Source organism: Calliphora vicina, chromosome 1 (genome assembly GCF_958450345.1).
Source record: "Calliphora vicina chromosome 1, idCalVici1.1, whole genome shotgun sequence".
Taxonomy (NCBI): Eukaryota; Metazoa; Arthropoda; class Insecta; order Diptera; family Calliphoridae; genus Calliphora; species Calliphora vicina.
In genome coordinates this window covers 142,971,172-142,997,472 of record NC_088780.1, presented here as the reverse complement: position 1 = coordinate 142,997,472, position 26,301 = coordinate 142,971,172, and the positions used below count along the sequence as shown (strand labels likewise).

The 26,301-nt window shown below is 28.4% G+C and overlaps 1 protein-coding gene across 1 annotated transcript; it reads left to right on the top strand.

Annotated features, from left to right (window-relative positions):
- The first annotated feature begins 8,892 nt into the window (after positions 1–8,892).
- LOC135958388 (general odorant-binding protein 83a-like) lies at positions 8,893–15,708 on the top strand. Its single transcript, XM_065509294.1, has 4 exons — positions 8,893–8,994; positions 15,136–15,211; positions 15,344–15,606; positions 15,691–15,708. The coding sequence occupies exons 1-4, from the start codon at positions 8,893–8,895 to the stop codon at positions 15,706–15,708; spliced, it is 459 nt and encodes a 152-aa protein (XP_065365366.1).
- The last annotated feature ends 10,593 nt before the right edge of the window (positions 15,709–26,301 follow it).

Below are 26,301 nucleotides of genomic sequence, written 5' to 3'. Positions count from 1 at the left end.
GATCCACATTTTGATGATTTGAAAAGGAAAGATGCATAATAAAGACTCTAAAGATATACAAGAACAATTATCATTCTAAAACTTTAACTATTTAATTTAAATAGTCATATTCATAGAGAATAGACATAGAGCGGAAACTCTCCTGTCAAAGACCTAACTCAGTTGTCAAAAACCTAAGTGGTGCGAATGTATTAGTAAAAAAAACTATGTGAAAACAAAAACAACACTCGTATGTGTAACATTTTTGAGTAATTTTTTTGTTTGAGTTTTTTTCGAGTTTCCGCTCTATGTTCTCTATTGTCATATTTGCTGGGAATTCTATTGTGTAATTTTTGGGCATTGAGTGATTCAAAGTTAATTATATTATTTTTGAACACAAAAATATAACTGCATATATTTAAATTTTTTTTTGAGTTTTTTTAAGAATATTTTAGGCCCATATTTTCCAATAATAAATGCATGAAATCCGTCCCCTATAGTAGATGTAGTGTGTAATTGTTGTTTTATTTCGGAAACTATTAAATGTACTAAAGCCTAGTTTAAACATATTTATTTTTGTACATTTAAAAATGGGAAATAATTATGATTTCGACTAACTTGCCTTTTTATTTCATTCGTTTTTTCTTTATACTCACTTTCACTTTTTTAAATTTATTTTATTTAATTTTTTTGTTTAGCTTTCAACTTTTATAAGTAAAGGTAATTTTATGTGAACCTTTAATTAGCTGACTTTATTGGCACAATTATTTCCCCATTTAATGATGTTTTTTTTTAAATATTTAATGATTCATAACCATTTTATTGTCAGGTGTCTATACAATTAACAATTCAAAAATTTGTAATGAAACCTTTAAGTGTTTGGAAATTATTACGGGCAATAAAATATTAATGTGTTAATTAAATTCTAAGCATTATTACAACAGCCATCACATTTCCTATGTTAAATTATTTATCACAACGTTTCAAGAAGTAAATATTAAACGAGACAAGACATTCTAGGCCAATAAGTATTTTTGATTCTAAATGTAATATACATATTTAGGTTAATAAAATATATAAATAATTATGAATGTATGTACATTAGGATGACCCTGTTTGTATGGAGAAAATATAGGGGTCTGTTGGTCATAACTGTTTAATTTATATAAGTATCTACACAAATTTCGCTCTAAATAAGATTTATATATACGGAGGTCATATCATTTAATTTTATCATAATCGGTACAGAATTAGTCATATCTTCCATATAAGGCCCGCTTCCGAAAAGCACTTTAACGAGCATAAATATCTTAAAAATATAGGTATCCACAGAAATAAGTTCCATATAGACAAGGCGATCGGTTCATAATTAATCATATTGAAATTAAAAAAAAAGTTTTTGCTCATTTACTCAGTGTAGGGTAAGTGAGTAAAAACTTACATTACATTGTATGGTCGGGCTTGACTTTTTTACTGTTTTTTTTCCTTTATTTGGAACATAGGGCTTCTACAATCAAATTCCAACTAATTCTAGCATTACAAATTAATTTAATTTCATTAAAAGATTTGTTTACTTTCTTAAGTTCATTTAAGATTGTTCTACGGCATGTATTTTGGACGACCTGAGCGCCGACTTCCTTGTGAATTCCATTCTAAGACGGATCTCGTAACGCTGCCAATAGGTTTACGGAGAGTATGTTCAATCCATCTCCATTTTCTTCTTGTTATTTGACGAACTAACAATGGTTGTCACAAACATATACATGTTTACTGTAACCATATACACTTAATCAATTAAGTCTCCGTACAGACATACTCATAATATAAACTAGATATTTATGGTCACTTTTCAATACATATTTAAACCTTTTTTTAATTCATTTTATAAAAAATCTTATAAACTAGAAATCAACATAAAAAAACTACAAACATTTTCCTTAAAAACATAAAAATTTACATAAATTCAATAATTGTACGAAAAGTATCACCAAAAAAGTCTCCGTACAGTTAACCGTTTTAAGGCAAGGAATCCCAATATTAATTTTAATTGAATTTAATATGTGGTAGGTCCTCCTTTCTGAGCAATTGCAGCATTTTAATGGCTGTGCATGGAATGGACCAGCTTTGTTGTTGTCAGGGAATCTATTTTATACCACTCTTCCATTATAACGGCTTTTAGCTGATCTTTTCTTGTTATATTCACAGAAAAAATTATGACTAAAATATTTTCAAACAAATGCATGTTTGAAATCAGATTTGTATTTTATTATTTATTTTATTTGGTTTCATAAATATTTTAGTTGGTTTTAAATTTGATGGTTAACAATGCTAACAACTTTTTTTAATAATGAGAAACGTCTATTTGTTTTGTAAATATTTTAACATAATGTACTTAAAATCAAGCACGTTTTCATTTTGTGATACATTTTTATAATATTCAAAATAATAGACAACACTTGTACATAACAAAATATTTTCTTTATTAAAATTTTGTTTGAATTTTTTTATAAACTCAAACAATTTTTTAAATTATTGAAAAAATGTTTGTTTACTTTGAAACAAAAACAAATTTATAGTGAATTTTGACAAACAGCTGTAAAATAAAAATAAATTATACATATATTTTGAAAAAAAATATTTACATATGTACACAATTTTAAAGTTTTGGTCGTCATGAAACAGACTAGGAGTTCAAGGGCTCAATAACTCCTCACGTTTCAAGATTGGTAAGTATGTATGAACTTAAAATTCTTTATTATATCATTGTTAAACATTCCGGTATAATTGCAGACGTTGTTAGCTTCCTATGACAGAAATTTGGGAGAATACGACATAATTGGTAAGACGATTGATTTTCATTAAGATGAATGTGAAAACTGGTTTATCTTCCCACAGGTGAACAATATCCATATAACTTGGATTCCCGTTTGCTGGATAGTCCGTAAGTGGGAGAAACTAGTTCATATTTTATATGACAGTATTTTCTATAGAAAATATTGTGTATAACAGTATTTTCTTTAGAAACTATTATATATAACAGTATTTTCTTTAGAAAATATTGTATATAACAGTATTTTCTTTAGAAAATATTGTGTATAACAGTATTTTTATATAGAAAATATTGTCTATAACAGTATTTTATATAGAAAATATTGTGTATAATAGTATTTTCTTTAGAAAATATTGTGTATAAAGTATTTTCTTTATAAACTATTGTGTATAAAGTATTTTCTTTATAAACTATTGTGTATAACAGTGTTTTTCTATAGAAAATATTGTGTATAACAGTATTTTATATAGAAAATATTGTGTATAACAGTATTTTCTTTAGAAACTATTGTGTAAAATAGTATTTTCTTTAGAAAATATTGTGTATATCAGTAGTTTATATAGAAAATATTGTTTATAATATTATATTATAATATATAATTAAAATATTTATTGATTTTGAATTTAAATGTTATTAATATTTTAATTGATTTAATAAAAAATATTGTTTGAATATCTAGTCAAAACCAATTATTTGTTTCTATGGTTTTATTAAAAATATTGTTTGATTTTATGTGGAATTTCATATAAATGTTTCATTGATAGTTAAAATATTTTAATAAGAAAAAATTTTTTTTTTTTTCAATAAAATATTTACAAATTTTGTTGTTTGATTTTGTGATTTTTGTGATAGGTCCCATTTCAATAAAATATTCAATTGACTTTATGAATTTTGTGATTGGATTTGAATTTTTGTTTTTTCTGTGTTGTGCTGCCGAACATTTCTTTCCAAGTGATCCCATATATGCTCAATCGGGTTGAGATCAGGTGACTGAGCTGTGCGATTTAAGTGCTTAAGAACATTATAAATAAGACATTCCTTTACTAATCTAGAGGTGTGATTAGGATCGTTGTCTTGTTGGAAGCAATACAAACGTCCCAAGCCTAATTTTCCAGAACTTTGTTTTAAGTTTTCTTTTAATATATTAAAGTATGCATATTTATCCATCGTGTTTTCAACAAACATAAGTTATCCCACCCCAGATGAAGCCATGTAACCCCAAACAATAACGTTACCTCCTCCATGCTTTACGGTTAGCGTCAAATGCTTCGGATTCATTTCAGTATTTGGCTTTCTCCATAACATTTCTCTTCCATCAGAACCAAAAACATTCAATTTACTTTCATCGCTAAAAATAACTCGATCCCAAAATAAAAAAATCTTTATCAATATGCTCGATAGCGTAATCCAATCTCTTTTTCATGTTCACTTTTCGAACAAGGGGCTTCTAATCCATTTAGTTTAAGAGCGTTTCTTACAGTTTGGGGGTTTACCGTTAATTCATCACTAGTTTTCAAGTTTCCCGCAATTAAACATGCGTTAATTTTTGGATTACCTTCTACAAATCGTACAATTCTTCTCTCTAAGTGGTGATCTATTTTTCTTGGATGGTCAGTTCTTTGTTTATTTGCCATTGTTCCGGTTTTTTTGAACTGTTGAATAACGTACTGAATGGAAGAGCGTGGTCTTTTTACAATATCCTTGATTTCGGTTAGATTTTTTCCTTCATTTTGCAAGTTAATAATAATTTTCTTTCTATCCATTAAAATTTGCTTATTTTTGGATTCCCTGACAACAACAAAGCTGGTCCATTCCATGCACAGCCATTAAAATTAAGCAATTGCTTAGAAAGGAGGACCTACCACATATTAAATGCAATTAAGTTTAATATTGGGATTCCTAGCCTTAAAACGGTTAACTGTACGGAGACTTTTTTGGTGATACTTTTCGTACAATTATTGAATTTATGTAAATTTTTATGTTTTTAAGGAAAACGTTTGTATTTTTTTATATTGATTTCTAGTTTATAAGATTTTTTATAAAATGAATTAAAAAAAGTTTTAAATATGTATTGAAAAGTGACCATAAATTGCTAGTTTATATTAAGAGTATGTCTGTACGGAGACTTAATTGATTCAGTGTATATTATTGATATAATCATGTGAATCTTAAGTTAACCATATTATGGTTACCACAATCTTGTAAATAGTTACTATGACTATAATATGGTTAAAAAACTTTTAAAAAATTGAAATGATTACTGTAAACATGAACAATAGAGTGCTCCAAGATTGTATGGACGAAAAAAAATGTCTTATTACCCCAAGTGCTATTAAGGGTTAATTTTAATTTTTCTGCTGTTTTTGTAAAAACTAGACTTTGTGTTATATATTTCTTAGGTTTCATCAAAATCGGCCGAAAAATAAATAACATTTCGCTAAGTTTCCATGAGAAATTCCAAATATTGAAAAAATTGACCTTTGACCTTCACGATTTAAGGGTTAACGTTTTCCGATTTTAGTAAAACTTTCAGACTATATTTAAAATTTGCTGGAATATAATATTCTGAATAGCTTTTGCTTAAAAATCATAACAGTAAAGAAATTCGGCTCATTCGTCAAAATATGGGAAAAAAAATAGTTTTTCTCGAAAATCTCAAAATTTAAATCGCAGGTACGGAAAAACTATTGGAGGTATTTTCATACTTTTTTCATATTTTTATTCCCTATTATGTTCACAATAAATCCCAATGTGATGATCACAAAATTTTGAAATACAAAATTTTTAAAAATTTGAAAATGGAGTTTTGAAACTGCCGTTAAAAAAATTATTTTTTTGGTCATACGAATAGGTTAACGGTATCCTACGAAGACAAAAACTCATATACAAGTAAATATGGATATATTCTAAGTAAAAATGTACTTTTATTTTAATATTTCGCAAAATATGTTAATTTTGTTTCTACATTTTTTGTTCTAGTTGCCTGAGAGACGTTAATGGCCTGGCGATTTTTTAATAACTTTAAAATTTTTCAACCAATTTTTGTCTTTTATATCTTATTAGAACGACAATTACGTGTACATTTCGATTCTTTTAAATGAAATTGCAAAAGTAATTATTTAATGCCAAAATTTTTACAAAAACTGAAAAAATTGCATTTTTTCCCCTTGTAAATGCACATTAAAACTTCAGCGTCGTTGCGGCACCAGTTAGCGTTATCATATCATCCTAATATTTTACACAACGTGTTTCTACAATACATAGAACCATTCTAGAGGGGGCGACGGTCAAAATTCGCAATTTTATTTTTTTGGAGCACTCTAATGAACAAATATATTTTTTCTCTGCGTGTGTGCGTGCTATAGTGTTTGTCATCAGATAAGTTTCGCTTCCATAATGCAGTGTAGATTTTACGCAAGCATTGAATATGCGGATCTTCGTGTTTTGTGATATTTGTGGTGCCCTCCACGTTTTATTTAGGTGACCAAATAATGATATTTTTAGTCTACTAGACACATCTTTCTCCACACCACTATCTATTGACATCATGCATCCCAGATATCAAAAATGTTTTACATATTTAATCATGTGGTTTTGTATTCTGAATTGGTTATCGGTGACGTTATTAACTCGCATTGCATGTATATTTTCAATGTTTATTTCTAAACCAACGGCCCTTGCTAACTTGACTAAATCATCCACATGTCGTTGTATTTGTGAGAAATGAGGCAGATATCGTCTCCGAAATCCAAGTCTTCCAAATGTTTGCGAAAGTCCCACACAATACCCCATTTCTTAGCGCATAGTTTTAACATTATCTAATCAAGTACCACGGCAAAAAGCAATGAAGAAAGAGGGCTATCCTGATTCACCCCTGCGTTTGTTCTGAAGGATTCACTTTGATTTGGCATACATAGCCATGGAGTACATATCCATGCGCATTAATTAATGTGTTCCATATTGTGCCACGTCTTATAAAAACAAATGCTTTTCTAAAGTCCACAACGACTAAATAAAGCAGTGTGCGCCACCTTTACAGACTGTTATATTATGACACGAAGAGTATTTGTTTGATCTAAACAATTCCGATGTGGCCGAAAATCTGCCTGTTCGTCTCGCAGTGTCAATTATTTATTGTTATAATATTACCTTATAAATAGTGTTAAGCAGGGTGATATCTCTCCAGTTATCGCAGTTGGTCAAATCTTTTTTTCTTTGGAAGCTTAATGATGGCTCTTTTTGTCCATGTTTTAGGAAACTGTTCATTTGCCAAGCATCACGAATATAAGGTTGTAAAAAGTCAGCTGAAGGAGCTCAGGCGGATGCCATCTTCGCTAGGTGCTTTGTTTTTTAACTTTTAAAAGAGCACATGTAATTTCATCGAAAATGAAATCATCGTCAGATATTATTTGGTTTGCAATATTAGTTGCTACGAAAGAGGATGAGGGGTTTTCTAAGATGTTGTCTTCAGCGATATTGCTTTAGAAATGTTGCTTCCATCGACGAGTTTAATATTCTAGATTGGTAAGTAGCTGTGGCACGGTGTGGCTAATATTTTGATTCGAAAGTTGACCTATTAGTTGATTGAGCTCTTTCATATTATTCATTCTTGCAGCTGTTTCTGTTTCAATGACTGTGTTTCCGAAGTATTTTCTTTTGTCTTATCGAGCTGATGTCTTAACGGCCTTTACTACAGTGTTGTGTTGTGGTTTTAGATTTTGGTCTTCCCATGGCTGTTGCTTTAAGCTATTTCTTTACTGTATTAAATTCCAGGTGATATCCATATTTTTTTTTGTTGTTTTTATGTGAAAATAAGTATGAATAATGAAGATAAGTAATACATTTTTACTAAAAAGTAAAAAGACCAACAGAAACAACATAAATATCAATAAGAAAAAACATTTTCCCGTGAGACAGTGATTTAAATCAAAATAAAAAATCGGAAGAAAATAGGTTTGCAAAAATTCAAATAAAAATCGAAAATCGTAAAAAACCGTTTCGCTGAATTTATATGAGGCTTTTAAAATTTTTTGAAAAAATTATAAAAGTTCCAATATGTTTGGACTTACACGATAATTTTACATTTGAAGACCTTTCACATGATACTAATATTTCATAGGTTTCATTTGAGAGAAATATAATAAAAATAAACTAAAATCTTAAAAAAGAAGGAGCTGAACCCAGGGCATACATTTTGAGAAACAGTGTGAATGAATTAAACTTTTATTTGAGTTGGAGACATCAAAAACTTTCTACTTTGGGGCCACTCTAATGTACATATACAATTGGAATTGATTTGTTGATTACCCTGATCTATTTCCCTTCTATTTTACACAAAATCCTGACAAGTAATAACTAATGCCCTTAAGTAATAAAATATATTATTCAATGTGCAACAATCAATATCCAGCGATATCATCATCAAAATCATATATTCATTGTAATGCAACTCGTTTCATATTTAGATATGTATCATATTTATTAATATGTATCATAGATTGTTGTAATGCCAAGACAAACTGACAAATTGCATATTATTTAATTAATAAGCAACTCATCACTAAAACACTTGTTGTTTAATTGAAACTCCGCCTCAACAATAAAATTTTGCAAAATTTTAGTTTGTCATGCAATCAACAACAACGACAAATCGAATGCATTCAGACACAATAGAAATACAATCAATAATGAATATTTATTAAAAAATAAAATTTCAAATCGATAAAATATGTATGCAAATTTAACCAGCAATAATACTAGAGGAATTGTAATTACAATAGAGCAGCAATGCTCGAATGTAACAAATTATTTAGTAGTCATTTGTATTGGTCATAGAAACAACTGCAAACATGATTTATTATTGTAGTAAGTACTACAACGACTTGTATGAAAAAGAAACTAAAAAAACCTATAAAATACTTGAAATTCCTAATAAAGCAATCAGAATTGTAAATTCACATTGCATACGAACTAGCAGAAATTGTGAAAAACGAGTGTGAAATAATACAAACTATAAAGCTCAAAAGGAGTAAAAAATAGAAAAATATTACAAAAGAAAAAAGTTAAAAATTCAAATTCGAAATATGAAAAAAGAAATTTTAATTGAGGCCGCTGCCTCAGTACTTGTTGTCCTGATATTGATGCCGATTTTAAGTTTTGCACAAAAACCACGACGCGATGAGAATGTAAACTGGACAATTTCATTATTTTACACTTTCGAAAAAAAACAAACTAAAACTAAATGTGTACAAAATATACTGAAATATCTTTAAAAAAACAAATAACCCCCAAACTGTGCAATCAGTGCATTTGACAAAAATGGAAACGGAAATTCATTTGCACAATTCTGATAAATTTGCGCGACAATTTAGAGTCGCAAATCTGAACTGATTTATTGAATCCGCGAATTTTTGTTTACTTATAACACTATGCAACAAATGAAGACTTTTGGAATAACACAAGATCATGACAGTATAGGTTCGACTCTACTACCAAAGGGTAGTAAAACCCTATACTCAGTTTGTCCATTTTGGTGACCGTTTTTTTTTATGGGCCCTTAAATTTTCTGAAAATCAGTGGGGCCTCTAAAAAAGGTGTCATCAGTTTTTGGTTAACAGCTAATTCAGACTTTGTGATACGGCTTAACTTTATATGGCCATAATATAGGTAAGAGTCCGCCAAATAAATTGTGTTAAATGTTTTTTCCAAAAAATAGCTTTTTCGTGCACTTTTGTTGAAAAAATATAGGAAGAAACATTTTTTTTTTACTTTTTTTAGAATAACTTCCAGGGACTCCTAATTTTTCAATAACAATATTTTACAAAGTTGTAGCTACGGTAAATCTGAATAACTCTTGTGAACATATCAATGCAATCCGAACATATCTAGGCATTCTAAATAGCTGTCAAAAATCACTTTGTAGCATAAACATTTTAGTTTTTTACTATTTTTTGACTCTAAAACAAAAATTGTTTGTTAAAAATTTATGTTCGAGTGCATACTTCTCTATTGTGCTGGAACAACGAAGAATGAGCAAATCATTATCGGTATGATCCGGGCGCATCACTTTATCCAATCTTGATCACGCAAGACCGGCTTGATGCAAGATATGAAAAAACATTAAAATTTTTGAAAGTGGGCATGGTTTGTGGAGCTTCTGAAGAGTAAATATAAGATTTTTATATAAGTGGTGGAAACCTTATGACTTGTAGATTAACATTTTGGTGAAATGAATTATTTTAGAAAATTGCCCACTTTTACGTTATTTACAGTATGATAGATAGTATGATAGCTATACAAATATGTCGAGTTTCTGAGGACCGGTGCTTTGCGTTTTTAGAATTTTTTACTCAAACCTAAAATTTTGTTTCAAAATTGGCAAAGTTTGGATAGGGCTGGGGGCACAATGTCCGCTTAAGTTAGTCAAATTTTACTTTATACGTTTTTGCGTTAAGTTCTCTTCCCAAATCATAAAAAAATTTATATATCCACGAAGAAAATTAGTTTTTTATAAAAGAAAAAATATGGGGACTTTTTTGGGAAAAAACTTAAAAAACACGCATACTAAGTTGAAATATATAAAAAGATGCTTCAACTTTGGATGCGTGTAACTTTTTATAGGGACGAAATAATTGTTATCAGGTTTGTTTTATTTTCTTTAGAATTTTATCGCAAATATACGTCATATATAAAAAACAAATTTCGACCTTTCGTAGGCCCATCTATAAAATACAAAAAAAAAGATCGAGCAAAATTTAAAAAAAAAATTAAACCTAAATATCTCTTGAACTAAAAGAGATAACCTACAGATAAAAGCATATTTTTGTAGAGAGGACTATCTATATTTTTAATTTCAGCATATTCGGATCACAAATGGCTTTTTGGCGATTTTTTTTAAATGTGTCACATTAAGGGTCCACTCACTGATCACCATTCCGAACACCTCAGCCGAGTAAATAATACAGCACAACATAGACGTGTGGACTTGATCATACTATTTTAACAAAAAATCTTTGTTTTAGAGTCAAAAAATAGTAAAAACGAAAATTGTTAAGGTACAAAGTGATCTTTATGTGCTATTTAGAGTGACTAGACACGTTCAGAATGCATTGATATGTTCTCAAGAGTTGTTCAACTTTACAAGTTATTCTAAAAAAAGTAAAAAAAAAATTTTTCTTCCTACATTTTTTCAATATAAGTGCACGAAAAAGCTACTTTTTGGAAAACGATTTTAACAAAATTTATTTGGCTATATTATTGGCATATAAAGATAAGCCGTATCACAAAGTCTGAATTAGCTGTTAACCAAAAACTGATGACACCTTTTTTAGAGGTCCCACTGATTTTCAGAAACTTTGGGGGCCCATAAAAAAAAATCGGTCACTAAAATGGACAAACTGAGTATAGGGTTTTATTACACTTTGGTAGTAGAGTCGAACCTACATATATAGTCATAATCGTATGTTTTTTTCACGGTTGCACTGTGTAATCAATTAAATATAAATCTATCTATATAAAGAAAAATCAAATGTCGTTCGTTGGTAATTGCATCAGTAGAGAACGTCCGGTCCGATTTAGACAAATTTAGAAAAAATTTTAATTTAACGGAATGAAAAATTTACCACGCCCACTTCTACGCTCACTTTTTTCGATTTATCTAAAATCGGAAAACGGCTTCATCGATTTGGCTAATTTTTTGTTTAAATGATCATAGTAATCCAATTTAAGTTTTTACTGCAAATTCGATATATCTAAATTCGCTAATAACTTGGCCAATAAGCGTTGAATCGAGAAAAGGACCTCGATCTGTGATAGGGTTGCCAGCCGGGCTGGACTTGGCTGGATTGTCCAGCTTTTTTGATGCCTGTCCAGTTTCAAGCTAAAATTGAATTTGTCCAGCTAAATATAAATTTTCGACAATAATATCGGTGGCATGTCATAGTGTCCAAAAGATGACATTATGTCCATGGACATTATGTCATTTTGGTAGTGTCATAATGTCCATGTGTAAAGTGTCGTAAAGTCCATGGACATAATGACACTTTTGGAGTGACATAATGTCCATGATATTTAAACAATAATTTAAGTATTTATGTTTTAATTTAACTTCTATCGAATTTACCGTTGTAAATTTAAAGTAGTAATAAGACGATAGCTGCGATATTTAGTTATCTGTTATCTGAATTTTGTGGAGTTCAGACGTCACAAATTTAAAGTTTAAAAAAGTAAAAGTGTTTAAATGGGTAATGTAAAATATAAATATGAATTTAGGAATAAATTTGACAAAAAAAGAGAGTTCAATAAAAAATTTAAGAACTTTCACTTCAAAAAAATACTTTTGAATAATTTATTTACAAGAAAGGCTTTATTTAGCGAAGCCGCGTTCTATGGAGAAGAAAGTCCCTAAGAGCGGCCGTAGGCCGCCACGCAGAAAAACTTTATTTACAAAGACAAGTTTTTTGCACTCAGTAGCATGGCGAGCAACTATTCGGTATCGCAGAAAAAGGTATTTCTTATTGGCGGCCTGCGGCCGCTTTTATGGGCTTTCTCCTCCATGGAACGCGACAGGCGGCTTCGCTACATGAAGTTTTCTAATATATGAAAATATAAACTGTTACTAGGATCAAAAATTTTATAAAAATTAGTTTTTCTGAACAAAATTTGGACATTATGACACTTTCAAAAGTGTCATAATATCCATAAGCAAAGTGACATAGTGTCCATGGACATTATGACACTACCGAAATGACATAATGTCCATGGACATAATGTCACTTTATGGGGTGTCATAATGTCCATGGACATTATGTCAATGGACACTGTGACATGCCACCATAATATCCATAAATGAAAATTTACTCTAACACAGGTCAACAGGAAAAAAGTATTCACTAATCGCTATATCGATTTGATGGTTACCTAAGTAGTTCTAATTCTATTGATAGATTTTTTTTTCTAAAATTGTGAATTTTTTTAGATGTTTCTCCACATAATTTATGATAACTTAAAAAGGGTTAGTCCGATATTACTGAAGTTATGTATTGCGTTTTAATCGGCTTAGTAGTTTCGGAGTTATAATAACAAATGGAAGCAAAAAATATATTTTTAAGTTAAAATACCAAATTTTTGTGTCTTAAACTATATAAAACGGCAGAAATTGTTCAGGTTTATTACTTTGTCACAAAAGCGTATATAATATCAAAAAAATGATATATCGAACATCAAAATCTATTCATTATTTTCGAATTTATTCACAATTAAGTAAATTCGCTCATTTCAAAAAATGTTACTTTTTTAAGATATACATAATATTGAGTAATTAATGTTCTTCTTTCGATTGACTGAATTTTGAAAACATTTTCCCCATGCTATGTTCAATTTTTCACATATATATTGCGTTTCAATCGGCTCAGTAGTTTCGGAGTTATAATAACAAATTGAAGCAAAAAATATATTTTTTACGTGAAAATAATTTTTTTTTTTTTTGTTTTAAAAAAATCATGAAAAATCGAAAACGGGAGAAATTGTTCAGATTTATTGCTTTATCGCAAAGCCACATATAATAGAAACAAAATGAGATATCGATCATAAATATTGATGGATTCTTTTCGAATTTATTCACAATTAAGTGAATTCGCTCATTTTCCTAGTTTTTTTTTACGTAGCACCGTAAGAAAAATATTTACACAAAAACTAAATTAACATTTTCTCGGTCATATTTTTAATGTCCAGCTTTTTGCGAATCTGAATCTGGCAGCCCTAATCTGTGATCACTCATATTTTTGACAAAAATTCGATTTTTTATATAAAAACTCAAATTCAAATATCCAAATTCGCTAATAGCTTGGCCAATAAGAGTTTAATCAAGAAAAAGAGCTCGATCTGTGATCACTCATATTTCTGACATAAAAACTCAAAATATCTAAATTCGCTAATAACTTGGAAAATAAGCGTTGAATCAAGAAAACGACCTCGATCTGTGATCACTTATATTTCTGACCAAAATTCGATTTTTTATATAAAAACTCAAAATATCTAAATTCACTAATAACTTGGAAAATAAGCGCTGAATCAAGAAAACGACCTCGATCTGTAATCACTCATATTTCTGACCAAAAATCGATTTTTTATATAAAAAGTCAAAATAGATTCGCTGATAACTTGGAAAATAAACGTTTAATCAAGAAAAGCAACTCGATTTGTGATCACGCATTTTTCGGACTAAATTCGATTACTTTAAAAACTCAAAATATGTACATGTTACTAGACTTAGGTTTCTGACAACAAACTTATGTTCTTTGTCTCTCAGTAGCGCTTCTATTGTATGTTTTATTCTATGTCCTATATGAATAAAAATTATCATTCAATAATAACTTTTTTTTAACTATTTTTACCCTTTTCAAACCGCTTCTCACAAATTCACAAATCGAACACAAGCATTTTTTTAACTTGGACAGGACATCGTCTGTCGGGTCAGCTAGTATTGTATAAATGTATGACTTTGAAACAGAACGTTGAACTAAAACAACACAATTTTCCAAACTAGGTTTACCATCGTTTGTTCCAAAGATTTTGCTTTCAATATACATAAATTTTTAGAATTAAAATTTATACAATTTAGAAAAACTATTTTTAAAGCTTTTGTTCAATTTAATTTTAATTGAAATTTATATGAAATACAAACAGTCAATTGTAAATCGCACAAAATTAAAAAAAGATTGCTCATTGAAACAAATTTGTCCAATTTTAAGCGTTTAAATGAGTATAAATTTTCAAATTTTCATCATTAAAAACAAAACTTATTTCTCTTTTAGCAGAAGATAAGTACATACATATACATATATTTAGAAAACTCTTTGACAATTCATCCCAAATACATTTCTTCTAACCCACAACCACAGAATACGCTTGAAACCTTTTCGAGTTTTATTTTTTTGGTGATTGTTGAACATAGACTGGGGGTGTAATTTTCGTTTTTCATTTTGCTCAATTGATACTCGTACTTAAATAAAATGAAGCCAGTGGCCAATATTGATTTCAATCTTAATTAACTTTTACACATTTGCAAGTATTTTTATTTTTTTTCTTTTTTACTACCAACACTTAATACCTACAGATACAATATGATTTTCGTTTTTGTAGGAGGTGTGTATTCTGTGAACTGTCCACAATTTGAGGTTTCTGCTAAATAAAATTAAAGCAAACGAAATACCCAAGATTTTCAATATTTTGTATCTGCATTTATTAGTTTCTCATTTGTTATTTTCATTAAGTGTATGGTTTGTGTCTGTATTTAATATGTTTTTTGAAATTTGTTTCTATTTTAGTATCCACCCCCAGATTTCTTAAAGAGATTCAGCATCATTCATGATGTTTGTGTGGAAAAGACAGGAGTAGCAGAAGGTATGAGGAAAATTGTGTTTAGCTGCTTTAAACAAATTTCAGTAGAATGTTTAATTAATTTCTTTAAATTAAAAACATTTCATTTGTTTTGTTTTTCTTGGTATTTTTTATTTTTTTATTTATCTAATGTAGCTGCTATTAAGGAATTTAGTGATGGTGATATACATGAGGATTCCGCCTTGAAATGTTATATGAACTGTATTTTCCATGAGGTGAATGCGGTCGATGACGATGGCGAAGTGCACTACGATAAAATGAAACGTTTAATACCAGACAATTTAAAGGAATTTATTCAGCCTATTGTGGATGCTTGTGAATCACATATACCCCAAGGCGGTACTCAATGTGATAGAGCCTGGTCGTGGCATGTCTGTTTCAAAAACACTGATCCTGTGGTAAGCAAATAGCCAATACAGATATTGAAATTCATTCATGTTGAAATGAACATTAAATTAATTTTTTCTTTTTTTTTCCTTTAGCATTATTTTTTAGTTTGAAGATATTTTTTTATTTTATATACATATTTACCAACATTATTTTACATGGGCCTGGTATTGAATATAGATACATATTCATATAAATAAAAATAGATTTAAGATATACATATTTTTTAGAGAAATTTAACTATGTATTTGCTTGGTAAATGGAAGACAATAATAAATATGAATTTAAAGTTTAACTTACTTTAGTATTTCTGGTATATATTTACATATTTAAGCAGAACAAACAGAAATGGATGAAATGATTCGCCATATTCATAAATATTTAAAGTAGAATTTCCATTAAACCGAAGAATTTTAAAACAGCGGTTTCGGTTTAAAAAAATATAAAAAAATATAATATATCTTTTTGGGCAAGCCATTTGCAGTTGTGGCAAAAGAAGTGAATCATTGTGACATCAGGCATGATAAACACAGAAATATATATTGCGAAGTGTCTACAAAAACGATTTTTACCTTTCCTAAAACATTACAGAGTGTCTTCATATTTTTGGCCCTATACCACTTGAGAGGTATTCAAACAATAATGTCAATTTTGTAAGAGAGGCAAATCCACCCAACTGGAAAGTTACTGGGCTCTTGTATAAAAATAATTAAAGAACGCAGAAAAGTATCCCAGGATATATCCGATTTTAAGCAACTATAAAAACTATAAAATCTTTTATGGGAGGATTTCCAGGAAAAGTGGAAGTGGGTTAACCCACATTAAAAGGAATTATTTTAAAAGTTTAAACAATACATACATTGAATATAAATATGTAACTAAATGTATAATACTTGTTTTAATTATCGGTTTATTAATTAAATTTCAACCAAAAATGGTCAAATGGACTTTCTGATATGAAACAGAAAATGTTTCAGGTTTTGGTAGGCAAAATTTCTATTTACCCCCTCTGGATCCGCACTAGGGTTGCCAGACGGCCGGGAATGGCCTGGATTGTCCAGTTTTTTGTGTCTCGTCCAGTTTCCAGATAAAACATAATTTGTCCAGTTAAAAAATAATTTCTTTCATTTAGCAAAATATTTGTTTATTAATATTTTATACAGATACAATTTGTACAGTTCTACAATTGTGATTGCAAATGTATAGTCAGTTGTATTTTTTCCTTACAGTGATTACTACCTAGCGAGCAACCGACCGATTAATATATCATTGGTCAGAAGTAATGAGGTAAAAATACCTCTTCAAAACGCTTGTCGAAAAGTCACATGGGAATTTGTTATAATAATGGTGAAGAATATATGGATGAAGGTTTGTCAGAGGCATATTTGTATTTGATGTATAACGTAATGCATGAATTTAGCCCTAGAAAGTGATTCCTTTACTATTATAGAACTGTACAGTGAGTAATCTTTTGAATTGCCGGTTAAAATATGGAAGCAAAGTTGTAACAATTTAAAAAAAGATTTCATCTCTCGAAACAAAACCTTTACAATTAGAAGCAAATCAATTTTTAAAAAATTATGTTGCGTACTTAGAGCAATGATATGATTTCGGAGACGAATCACTTCATAACAAAATTTAATTTTTAAATTTAAAACAATCCCTTTTATCGTGCGATAACTTATCAAAGCTTCCAAAGCTTTTGCCGCAAGATATTCCATGCTTTTTTTTGAATTTTTAACACTGCGATCTTTGACATTTTTTACATTGAAATATATACTCCGAAAATTTACCTTTAACCTTTTGGGAGCAAACAATTTTATTTACACAATTTAAATTACAACATCTTTGCATTTAAAATGGAATCAAAAATTATGTTGGAATTTGAGTAGTTTCAGTATTATGGGCAATTATTACGTGTATATAATTTTAGACAATTTGAACAATTTTTTAAATTTTCAAATCGCGATATTTTTGAAGTGGAAAGTGATAAATCCTTTGAAACCGTAATATGTGTGGTAATTTTGATTAAAATAGAAGATGCCAAATCCAAAAATTGCAGTTTTCTGTCCGTTTTGATATGGATCCTCCCACTTCTGATATTGAAACAAAATTTTAAAATTTGGATTACAATAAAACTAGAAATATCTTTATATATATAATTCTTTTGTACGTGTGTTAGTAACTAAACTCCTCCTTAACGGATTGGCCGATTTCGATGAAATTTGTTGTGTGTGTTTGAGTGGGACGCTGGATGGTTTAGATTCACAATTGACATATATACGAACAATGGGCATGGCCATACAAAGTAAACATTTATTATTGCATATATGGAGTACTGTTATAGTGAGAGTCTTCAAACATTGTGTGAGCTATGGCATAACAACGTTTGCCTTTTATGATATGCGCCATACGTTATTTTGAATTAATGTTTTCTAAATCCAAAATAACGTATCATCAATATAAATTTGTATGAAAAAATAAAATCTTAAATAAAAACGGAATTTTTAAAGATACTTATTTAATTTAAAAAAATGTACTTATTAAATTTTCATTAAGATTGCCTGAAAAAATTCTATTGCAACAAATTTATTAAAAAATATAAGGAAACTACCTGAAATAGGGTAAATACTATTTATTAATTAATTACTCAAACCGTTAACATTATTTTGTTTAAGAAAATCATGCACAACTTCGAATTTTTTGATGATACGTTGTTTTGCATTTTAGGTGACGATATGTATGTAGGACTGAATTTAACGTTTCTTTATTTTTTGTTATTTTTTTTAATTTATTTTTGTAAAAAAAAAAAACTTAGCTTAAATTTAAATTTTTTGAACTATAAGTGCATTTTTAAATTGTCCAGTTATTATTTAAAAATCCAGGTAAATTTTTCTTATGGTCCAGTTATTTGAATTTTGTTATCTGGCATCCCTAATCCGCACCTATACAAATTAGACCAAATATTTGATGTAATGTGTATACAATGAATATACAAAAATCACAAAAACATTAGATTTATTAATTTTAGTCCCAAATTTTAAAAAGCGGTTGACCGAGGGGTATAAACCGGATAAACCGGTTAACCAAAAATCCACACTTTAAATTAAGCGGTTCGCAAAAAACCGAAATTTCGAAGAAAAACCGAAGGTTAACTGGTTATTCGGTTTATAAACACTAGTATTCACACGAGTAGTGATCGTTCTATTAATCGAATAATTTCTTACGAATAATTATTCGAACAATTTAAAAATTACCATTTTCGAATAACGAATAATTAATACATATATTTAAATTTATTAAATTGCTTAAAATTTTTCATAATTCCAAATTTAAATAAGTAATAATGACTTACAAAATTTGTATTGTTTCTGAAATTCGACAAATAACTAAAGATAAAGCGAGCCTTTCGATCACTGTAAATCAGTGGTCCAATAACTCCTTCTATACATTTATAAATATTACTGCAAGAAGTTACAAATCTAAAAAAAAAGCCTTTAAAAATGTTTAATTTTGGACATAAACCAAAAATTTGAAACGGTTGTCGATATGTTGGCTAGTTAATTGTTTTGTAGATTGTTTGGGAGGGAATCTGATCAGAATATTTCTGATGAAAATTTAATGATGGACTTTGTCTTTAAGATTATTAATACTTGAATTGTTAACATTAACGTTATTTTTAGTTTTTTCTTTAACAAAAAAATGTTAATTATTCGAATAATTCGATTAATTTTAAACCTGTGATCGAATTATTCGAATAAGTTAAAATATTTTATTCGAATTATTTGTTTTATTCGAACAAGAGAAAAACGGAATAATATGAGTATCCTAATGAATACCTACTGATATGCCAATATTTTAATGTTTAATGAAACAATATTTGACTAAATTTAGTTTTATTTAACTTAATACAAGTATACGTGTTTTTTGGCTCACTCTTTATGTTGAATACTCGTAAAAGATAAATTTAATTATTTGCAAATAGTATAAGTATATATACACTTTTTGAAGTTAAATTATCAGGCGATTTGATCACTATTTTTAAATGAATTGATATGATTGTTTATTAGAAGGTTTCCGGATTAGAACGTTCCGTGCCTAGCAGAAAATAGTAGAATAACATTGCTACACCTAAAATATGCAGAGGTTCTCATATATAAATTATATTTATAGCTTCTATCGATCACTTTGTTTTAGAAAAATAAGAATATTCTTAAAGTTGCTACATCAAAATATCATTACAAAAAAAAAACAAAGCAGTAACTGTTACTGGTACTCGATATCTTTCTTACAAGACTGGATAATATTGCTGTGGACGACATGTGGTTTCAACAAGACGGTGGCACATGGCCAAAAGAACACGAAAAAATTAAATTACTGCATGAGACATTTCCTGGCATTGTACTTTCTTATCTCGGTGGTTATAATTTTCCACATAACTCGTTTTAGATTACTTTATATGATATGAAATCTATATGCTAATGACCCGTCCCGTCTCTTGAAGGAGGAAATTTAGCCCCATTTATAGAAATCTAAATTTCGTATATTCCCCCATAACCCGATGCACCCGTTGCACGTTGCATTTTATTGGAAAATCATATATATGTCAATTCAATTCTGTATTCAATTCAATATGGCTATAATTTTCATCGACGAAGAAATCACACAACGGCCAATAGAGTCTCTGGAGAACGTTATTGCTGTTCAATGAATATTTTGCCTATTGCCAAGTCATTAATTAAAAAATTAACATCATAACAAAAGGTAATCTTTAGAAAAAATTCAGGACAAAATTTTGCAGAGATCAATGGAAAAATTAGATTTCTATGCATGCTTTCCTACAATATATACCGATAGATTCCAAATTTCTGTAGATGTTATAGAATCATTTTTATCTCATGTACTTAAGGCCAACATTGACGGTTTGAGAAAAATACCAAATGACGAACACCTACTCAAAATTTGGTATAATTTTTAATAATTTCCAAACTTTGTTCGTGAACTTTACCAGGCAAAAACTATAAACCTCGACTTATATTTTGACATTGCTAGACCATAAGCAATTTCAGGAGACATAAGCTTAATAAATAACTCTTTGTTTAAAGAAATATGAGGTGATTTTAAAATGTATTAGATATTATAAATTGCTTTTTAGTTAGATCAGATATATATCGTCACCTAAAATGCAAAATAACGTAACATCACTTTTCATAAGTTTATATGAGAAGCAAAAAACGATATAAAATGAAAAATACTTGAGATATTGAAACAAAATTTTCAAATCTGTATTACAGTGACTCTAGAAATATATTTTATGAAACAAACGTAATTTTTTCAAAGCACACTTTAAGTTATGTGGCTTACTTTTTTTAGAATTGTTATTTTTTGAAACAAAAAAAATGTTTATGAAAAAATCAAAACTTAAATAAAAATATTTTTGTTATTTTAAATAAAAGCAGTTTATATATACATTTTTAATAGTATTATGTTTTTTTTATTATAATTACTAACAACTACTTTTTTAAACTAAAAAAGGTTCTTCATTAAATTTTCATTAAGACTGCAAAATATATTCAATTGCAACAAATTTATTAAAAAAAAATTAGGATACTACCTAAAATAAGGTAAAAACGATTTATTAATTAAATACTCAATACGTTATTTTGTTTAAGAAAATCATATACTTGATGATACTTTAGTTTCAATTTTGGTTATAACTTCGTTATTTTTGATAGTAATGAATAGTAATGAAATCGTAATCAATAATAAAATCAATTTCGAATTTTTTGATGATACGTTGTTTTGCATTTTAGGTGACGATATGTATGTAGATAACTGACTAACAGATTTAAAAAATATTTAAAACAAAGGATTTTAGATATATAGTTGTTTGTCTCTCCTGTTAAAAAAATTACATAAAAATTTTTAAAGTTTTTAGCAAAACAATAGCAATCCTTAGTATATCTTTCTATACAATTATTTTGAGAATGTTTCACATTTTATGTTTCTAGTTATATAAACAAATTTTATACTAACAAAACGAAATTTTATAAAACTAAAAAATATATCATTTAAATTAAGAAGCAAAATGTGTTTGTATTATATAATAAGTTTGTTTAGTTATAAACAAAATTTTATTTTAATTAAAATGTTCAAAGTGTTTTGTCACTTGACCAAAAAAAAATAAACTTGTTTAGCTGGAAAGGTCTACATTGGCGCAAGCAATAATCAAATACAAAATTTTGCAGTTGGTATGATTGATTCGAATTTGCTCAACACTCATACGCCCCATGCACAACCAGTAAGGGAGTTTTTCAAATGTCTAGCTATTATTCTGAAACATTTATACAATAAAAATTTATTCCAAGCATTGGCCATTGTTACCTATGAACTTTTCCCATTTTTGTGGCAACATATGGTTTCCGAACTAAGAGAAATGTACAACTTTTGAGACCAAGAACGAATCAAGCCAATTTTGGATACGCTGTTTTAAATTGAATCGAATTTTAAAATTATGTTAATTTTTATTTTTTGCATGATTTGACTGGTAGAAGGATATTTAACAAATTAATTTCAAATATTTCATAAAAAATGTAACACAAGGTTTCTGAAGACAGCTGCAATAAACTCAGCTAAAAAAATTCACTTAATATTAGAAATTCCTCATATAATTTTATGCTATTTTCGATAAGTTAAGGGCAGCCTGCACAGCTCTGCTTATCTTTCAAAAGTAATAACAACATTATAAGTGTATTTTGGAAATTTTGTATTTATGTACAAGACTGAAATACAATTTTATTCTTTTCTTAAATACATATTTGTATAACATAACAACAAATTACTGATATAAGTTTAAAAAGTAATTTTATATTCGTCTGTGCAGAATCTCAATATGTAGTTTTGGCCTTGTATGGTGACTTAAATAAGTTATGATCCGTATTGTATAGAATTTGATTAGTTTCTTTAAACTTTAAAAGACTTATGTCGAACTATATGTATATAACAAATATTGCCCATTTTCAACACCATATAGACATTATTAACAGAGAGAGATTTGTGGAAAATTTCACCAAGATAGCTCTTTTCGTTTGGGCGCTATCGTGTTTTCAACAGACAGACAGACAGGCGGACGGACACACCTAGATCCTCTTAGAATATTATGAGGACCCAGGCTTGTTGGTTCTACGACCAATATTTGCATATGTTACAAACGGAATGACAAATTCAATATACACTTCATCTTTTTTGATGATGGGTATAAAAACTAACAAATATATACATTAAATGGATTACTTCTTTTAAGACAATTTTAATTTAATTAATGTGTTAATTGTGCTTACACAAAAGATCATTCAAGTAAAAAATTTAATAATATTTTTTTTTTAATTTTTTAGTTTATTTATGAAAGTAAATAACAATTATGAAACTGAACAAACATGAGTACAAAATACCAACAGAGAAAGAATTTATTTTATAATTGAGTTATGAAATTTACAAAATCGGATAAAATGTTGTTCAAATTGGAACCTATTACAAAATTTTTAAATTCAAACAATAAATTTCGGAAAAACTATTTTTTTTTTTCAATTAAAAAAATATGGCATTGAATAATTATAAATAAGTTACAATATGAGACAAAAAAAAACTAAAGTAGAAATACCAGGAAAGTAATACTATTTTTCTGATAGGCTTTATCGAGTACAATAAGAATATGTTTTTGAAATTTGCAAAACACCTCCAAAATCTTGAGTTACGGGTAAAAAAATGGTTTTTCATACCTTTAACCCTTTGACGACGAAGAGTTTTCCGCTGGTAATTTTTAAAAGCGTCGTCAAAGGTAAAAATTTGGGAACCTAAAGCGGTCAAAGAATTTTTAATTAAACTCCAGACAATCAAAATTACGTTTCGAAAGCTTATACCGACCTTGATTGCATATACGGGCAGGTTTTATACCCAAAAGATATTTTAGAATACAGTATGAGAGTTCGACACACTAATACAGTACATAATTTCCCAAACGAAACGTTTTGTGAGCAGAATGGTAGAAAATTTTCCATAAGTGAAGCAGATTGAAAGCAATGAGTATCCATAAATTGGCAGAAATAAGATTGTACTCGTCTACGATGGAATATATTCAGTACCGTTTATGTCCAAGGTTATGATTCGAGGTAGTTTTGAAAGTATTCTTTCAAGCTTACATTTTGCTATCAATGCTGAACAGCTAACCCGTCGACCAATTATACCATTGAGCCTTAAAAATACGACCAGTAATAAATCATTTCAACTCAGCATTTGGAAATACTTTGACCCAAGGCAAATACTTATCAGTCTTTATACGAGCCGCAGTATATGAAAGACAAACCCATAAGCTTGGGTGTAGTTACGAGTTTAAATTGGTTATTTATATAAAACTGATATATATATACACAGGCAAAAACGCAGAAAGAGGTTGACATTGGCGAATCCGTGGTTCAAGACATGACAGAAGACCTGGAAAATGTTATATTTCGACAACATTTCCAATAATCCAATATTATTATATAAACTTATGATCAATCGAAGATCAGATTTTATGATCGTCTGTTTTTTGATGACTGTAGCTGGACATTATCAAACAAGATAGAATGGAGGAGTCAGGACAAAAAACTGAATTGACAGTCGAACAAACACAATTTGTTTCGCATGTAAAAAATAAAAGTGCTTTACTGGAACAGAAATTGTTTTGAATTTTATCACAAATAAGTTCGATTTTGATTTAGATTTTATGAACCATATACAAGATCTCATAATTTTAAATTAATATTTAGTGTTTTTTTAAATGTTTTTTACTGAATTGTTTGTTATTTCATTGTTTATCAATTATAAAATATTAAATAAAATAAAAAAAATTTAAAGAAAAAACTCCTTTATTTTTACCTTTGACGACGAATGGGACACATATGTCCCATCATATTTTCAGTCCCCCCGGAAAAAGTATAGAACCGATTCAAAATGCGTTGGTCAATAAATTTACGTAAGGCATTGGTACATCTAATACTAAAAGTTTATCCAACAGCATCAATTAGAACTCGAGATATAAGAAAACTAAAATTGTCAAAAAAAATATACGAATTTCTGACTTTGAGAATCCCTTAAGCCAAACTTAAACAACATAACCTTAGTATTAAAGAACACATTTGTTTTTTATCGAACAACACAGCTTAGATCAAAATCCAATGAAAATTTTGGCTGTAATGACGATAAAAGCAAAGGGTTAAGCACTTATAAGCCATTAACTATGCTGATTCTCAACCAATTTAAATTTTTTAAACGGATTTAAAAAAGGAAACTGTGGTCTTTCCAATGGTAAATATATTATTTAAGTATTTTGATATTATTTGTGTGCATTTCTTCAGTAAACTTATTTTAGTTATTATTTTTCACCATTTTCCAACTTTGAAGAATATTTTACATAGTATTTTATAAAGGAACCGTACTATTTATGCATTGATTTAAAAAAAAAAGTTTATTTATGCCTAAAACGCAATATTGCTTTTAAAAATCCATTGGAAATTGACAAAGTTATTAGCTATTAAGCTATATCTTAACTTTTGTAATTTTTTTAATTTAACTTTTTTTTCTTTTATTTATCAAAAAAAATTATTAACTTTAACTGCAAATAAACAAACAGTTAATAAAATACATTTGGGTGTTTTGGACGTTGCAAACATCTGCACAAACGCATTATAACCTCCCCACTATGGTGGTGTAGGATCTAATAACCAAATTCAGCAATTAAGCAAGTAATTAATGTATCCCTTATAGACAGTAATTGTCACTATTGTCTGATCACTTGGCTGACTCCAATTTATATATTTTGGATCATTTGACACGTATTTGCTCTATGTAGTGCAGATAGTAGTAGAAGTAGTAGATACTTTATACATCCAATGAAATCTAACATGAAGACAATTGTCACATACATATGAGAATTCGACGATAACAACAAACACCTTCATTGCTGGCTTGCTTTGTTGTTTTATCCGAAATGTCAGTATTAAAATAAAAACGTTTATAGAATCCATCAAAATATTTATTGAAAATAAAATTAGTTTCAGGCATACGCTTGTTTGAAAATATTTTAGCAATAATTCGTCCTCTGCAATAATTCTCTAATTTTTACAAATTCTGGTCAACCTAATTTTTCCCACAAATTTTAAAATAACGAAAAACAGTTTTGAATAAAATCCAAACTGCGACTATATATTAGGCGTGTTTAAACGCCCTAGTAAACTTTATTTAGGCTTTTTATGCATTGCATTTTCAACTGAAATAGAAGAAATTGTATGCACATTGAATGATGAATATTTTTCGAATAACAACGACATCAAAAAACTTTTAATTAAACAATGTATTTTTCCTACATCTTTTTTGCTGCTATGTTTTTTCAACATGTACTTAGTTTTTTTTTGGTTTTTTATTACTATTGCCAAAATGGATGAAGACTTAAAACATATTGAAACACTTGAAAAATACCCTACAATACAAAGCATTAGTAGTATTAATATATGTATATAATCTGTTTGAATTTATAATTTTGTATCTTTTATATTGTTATAGGCAAATTAACAAATATTGTTAATAATAAAGATCTACAAAAATATATAAGTAAAATTTGTATCCTTATAACAAAAATTCTTTACAAATTACTCTTCAACATTATTTTA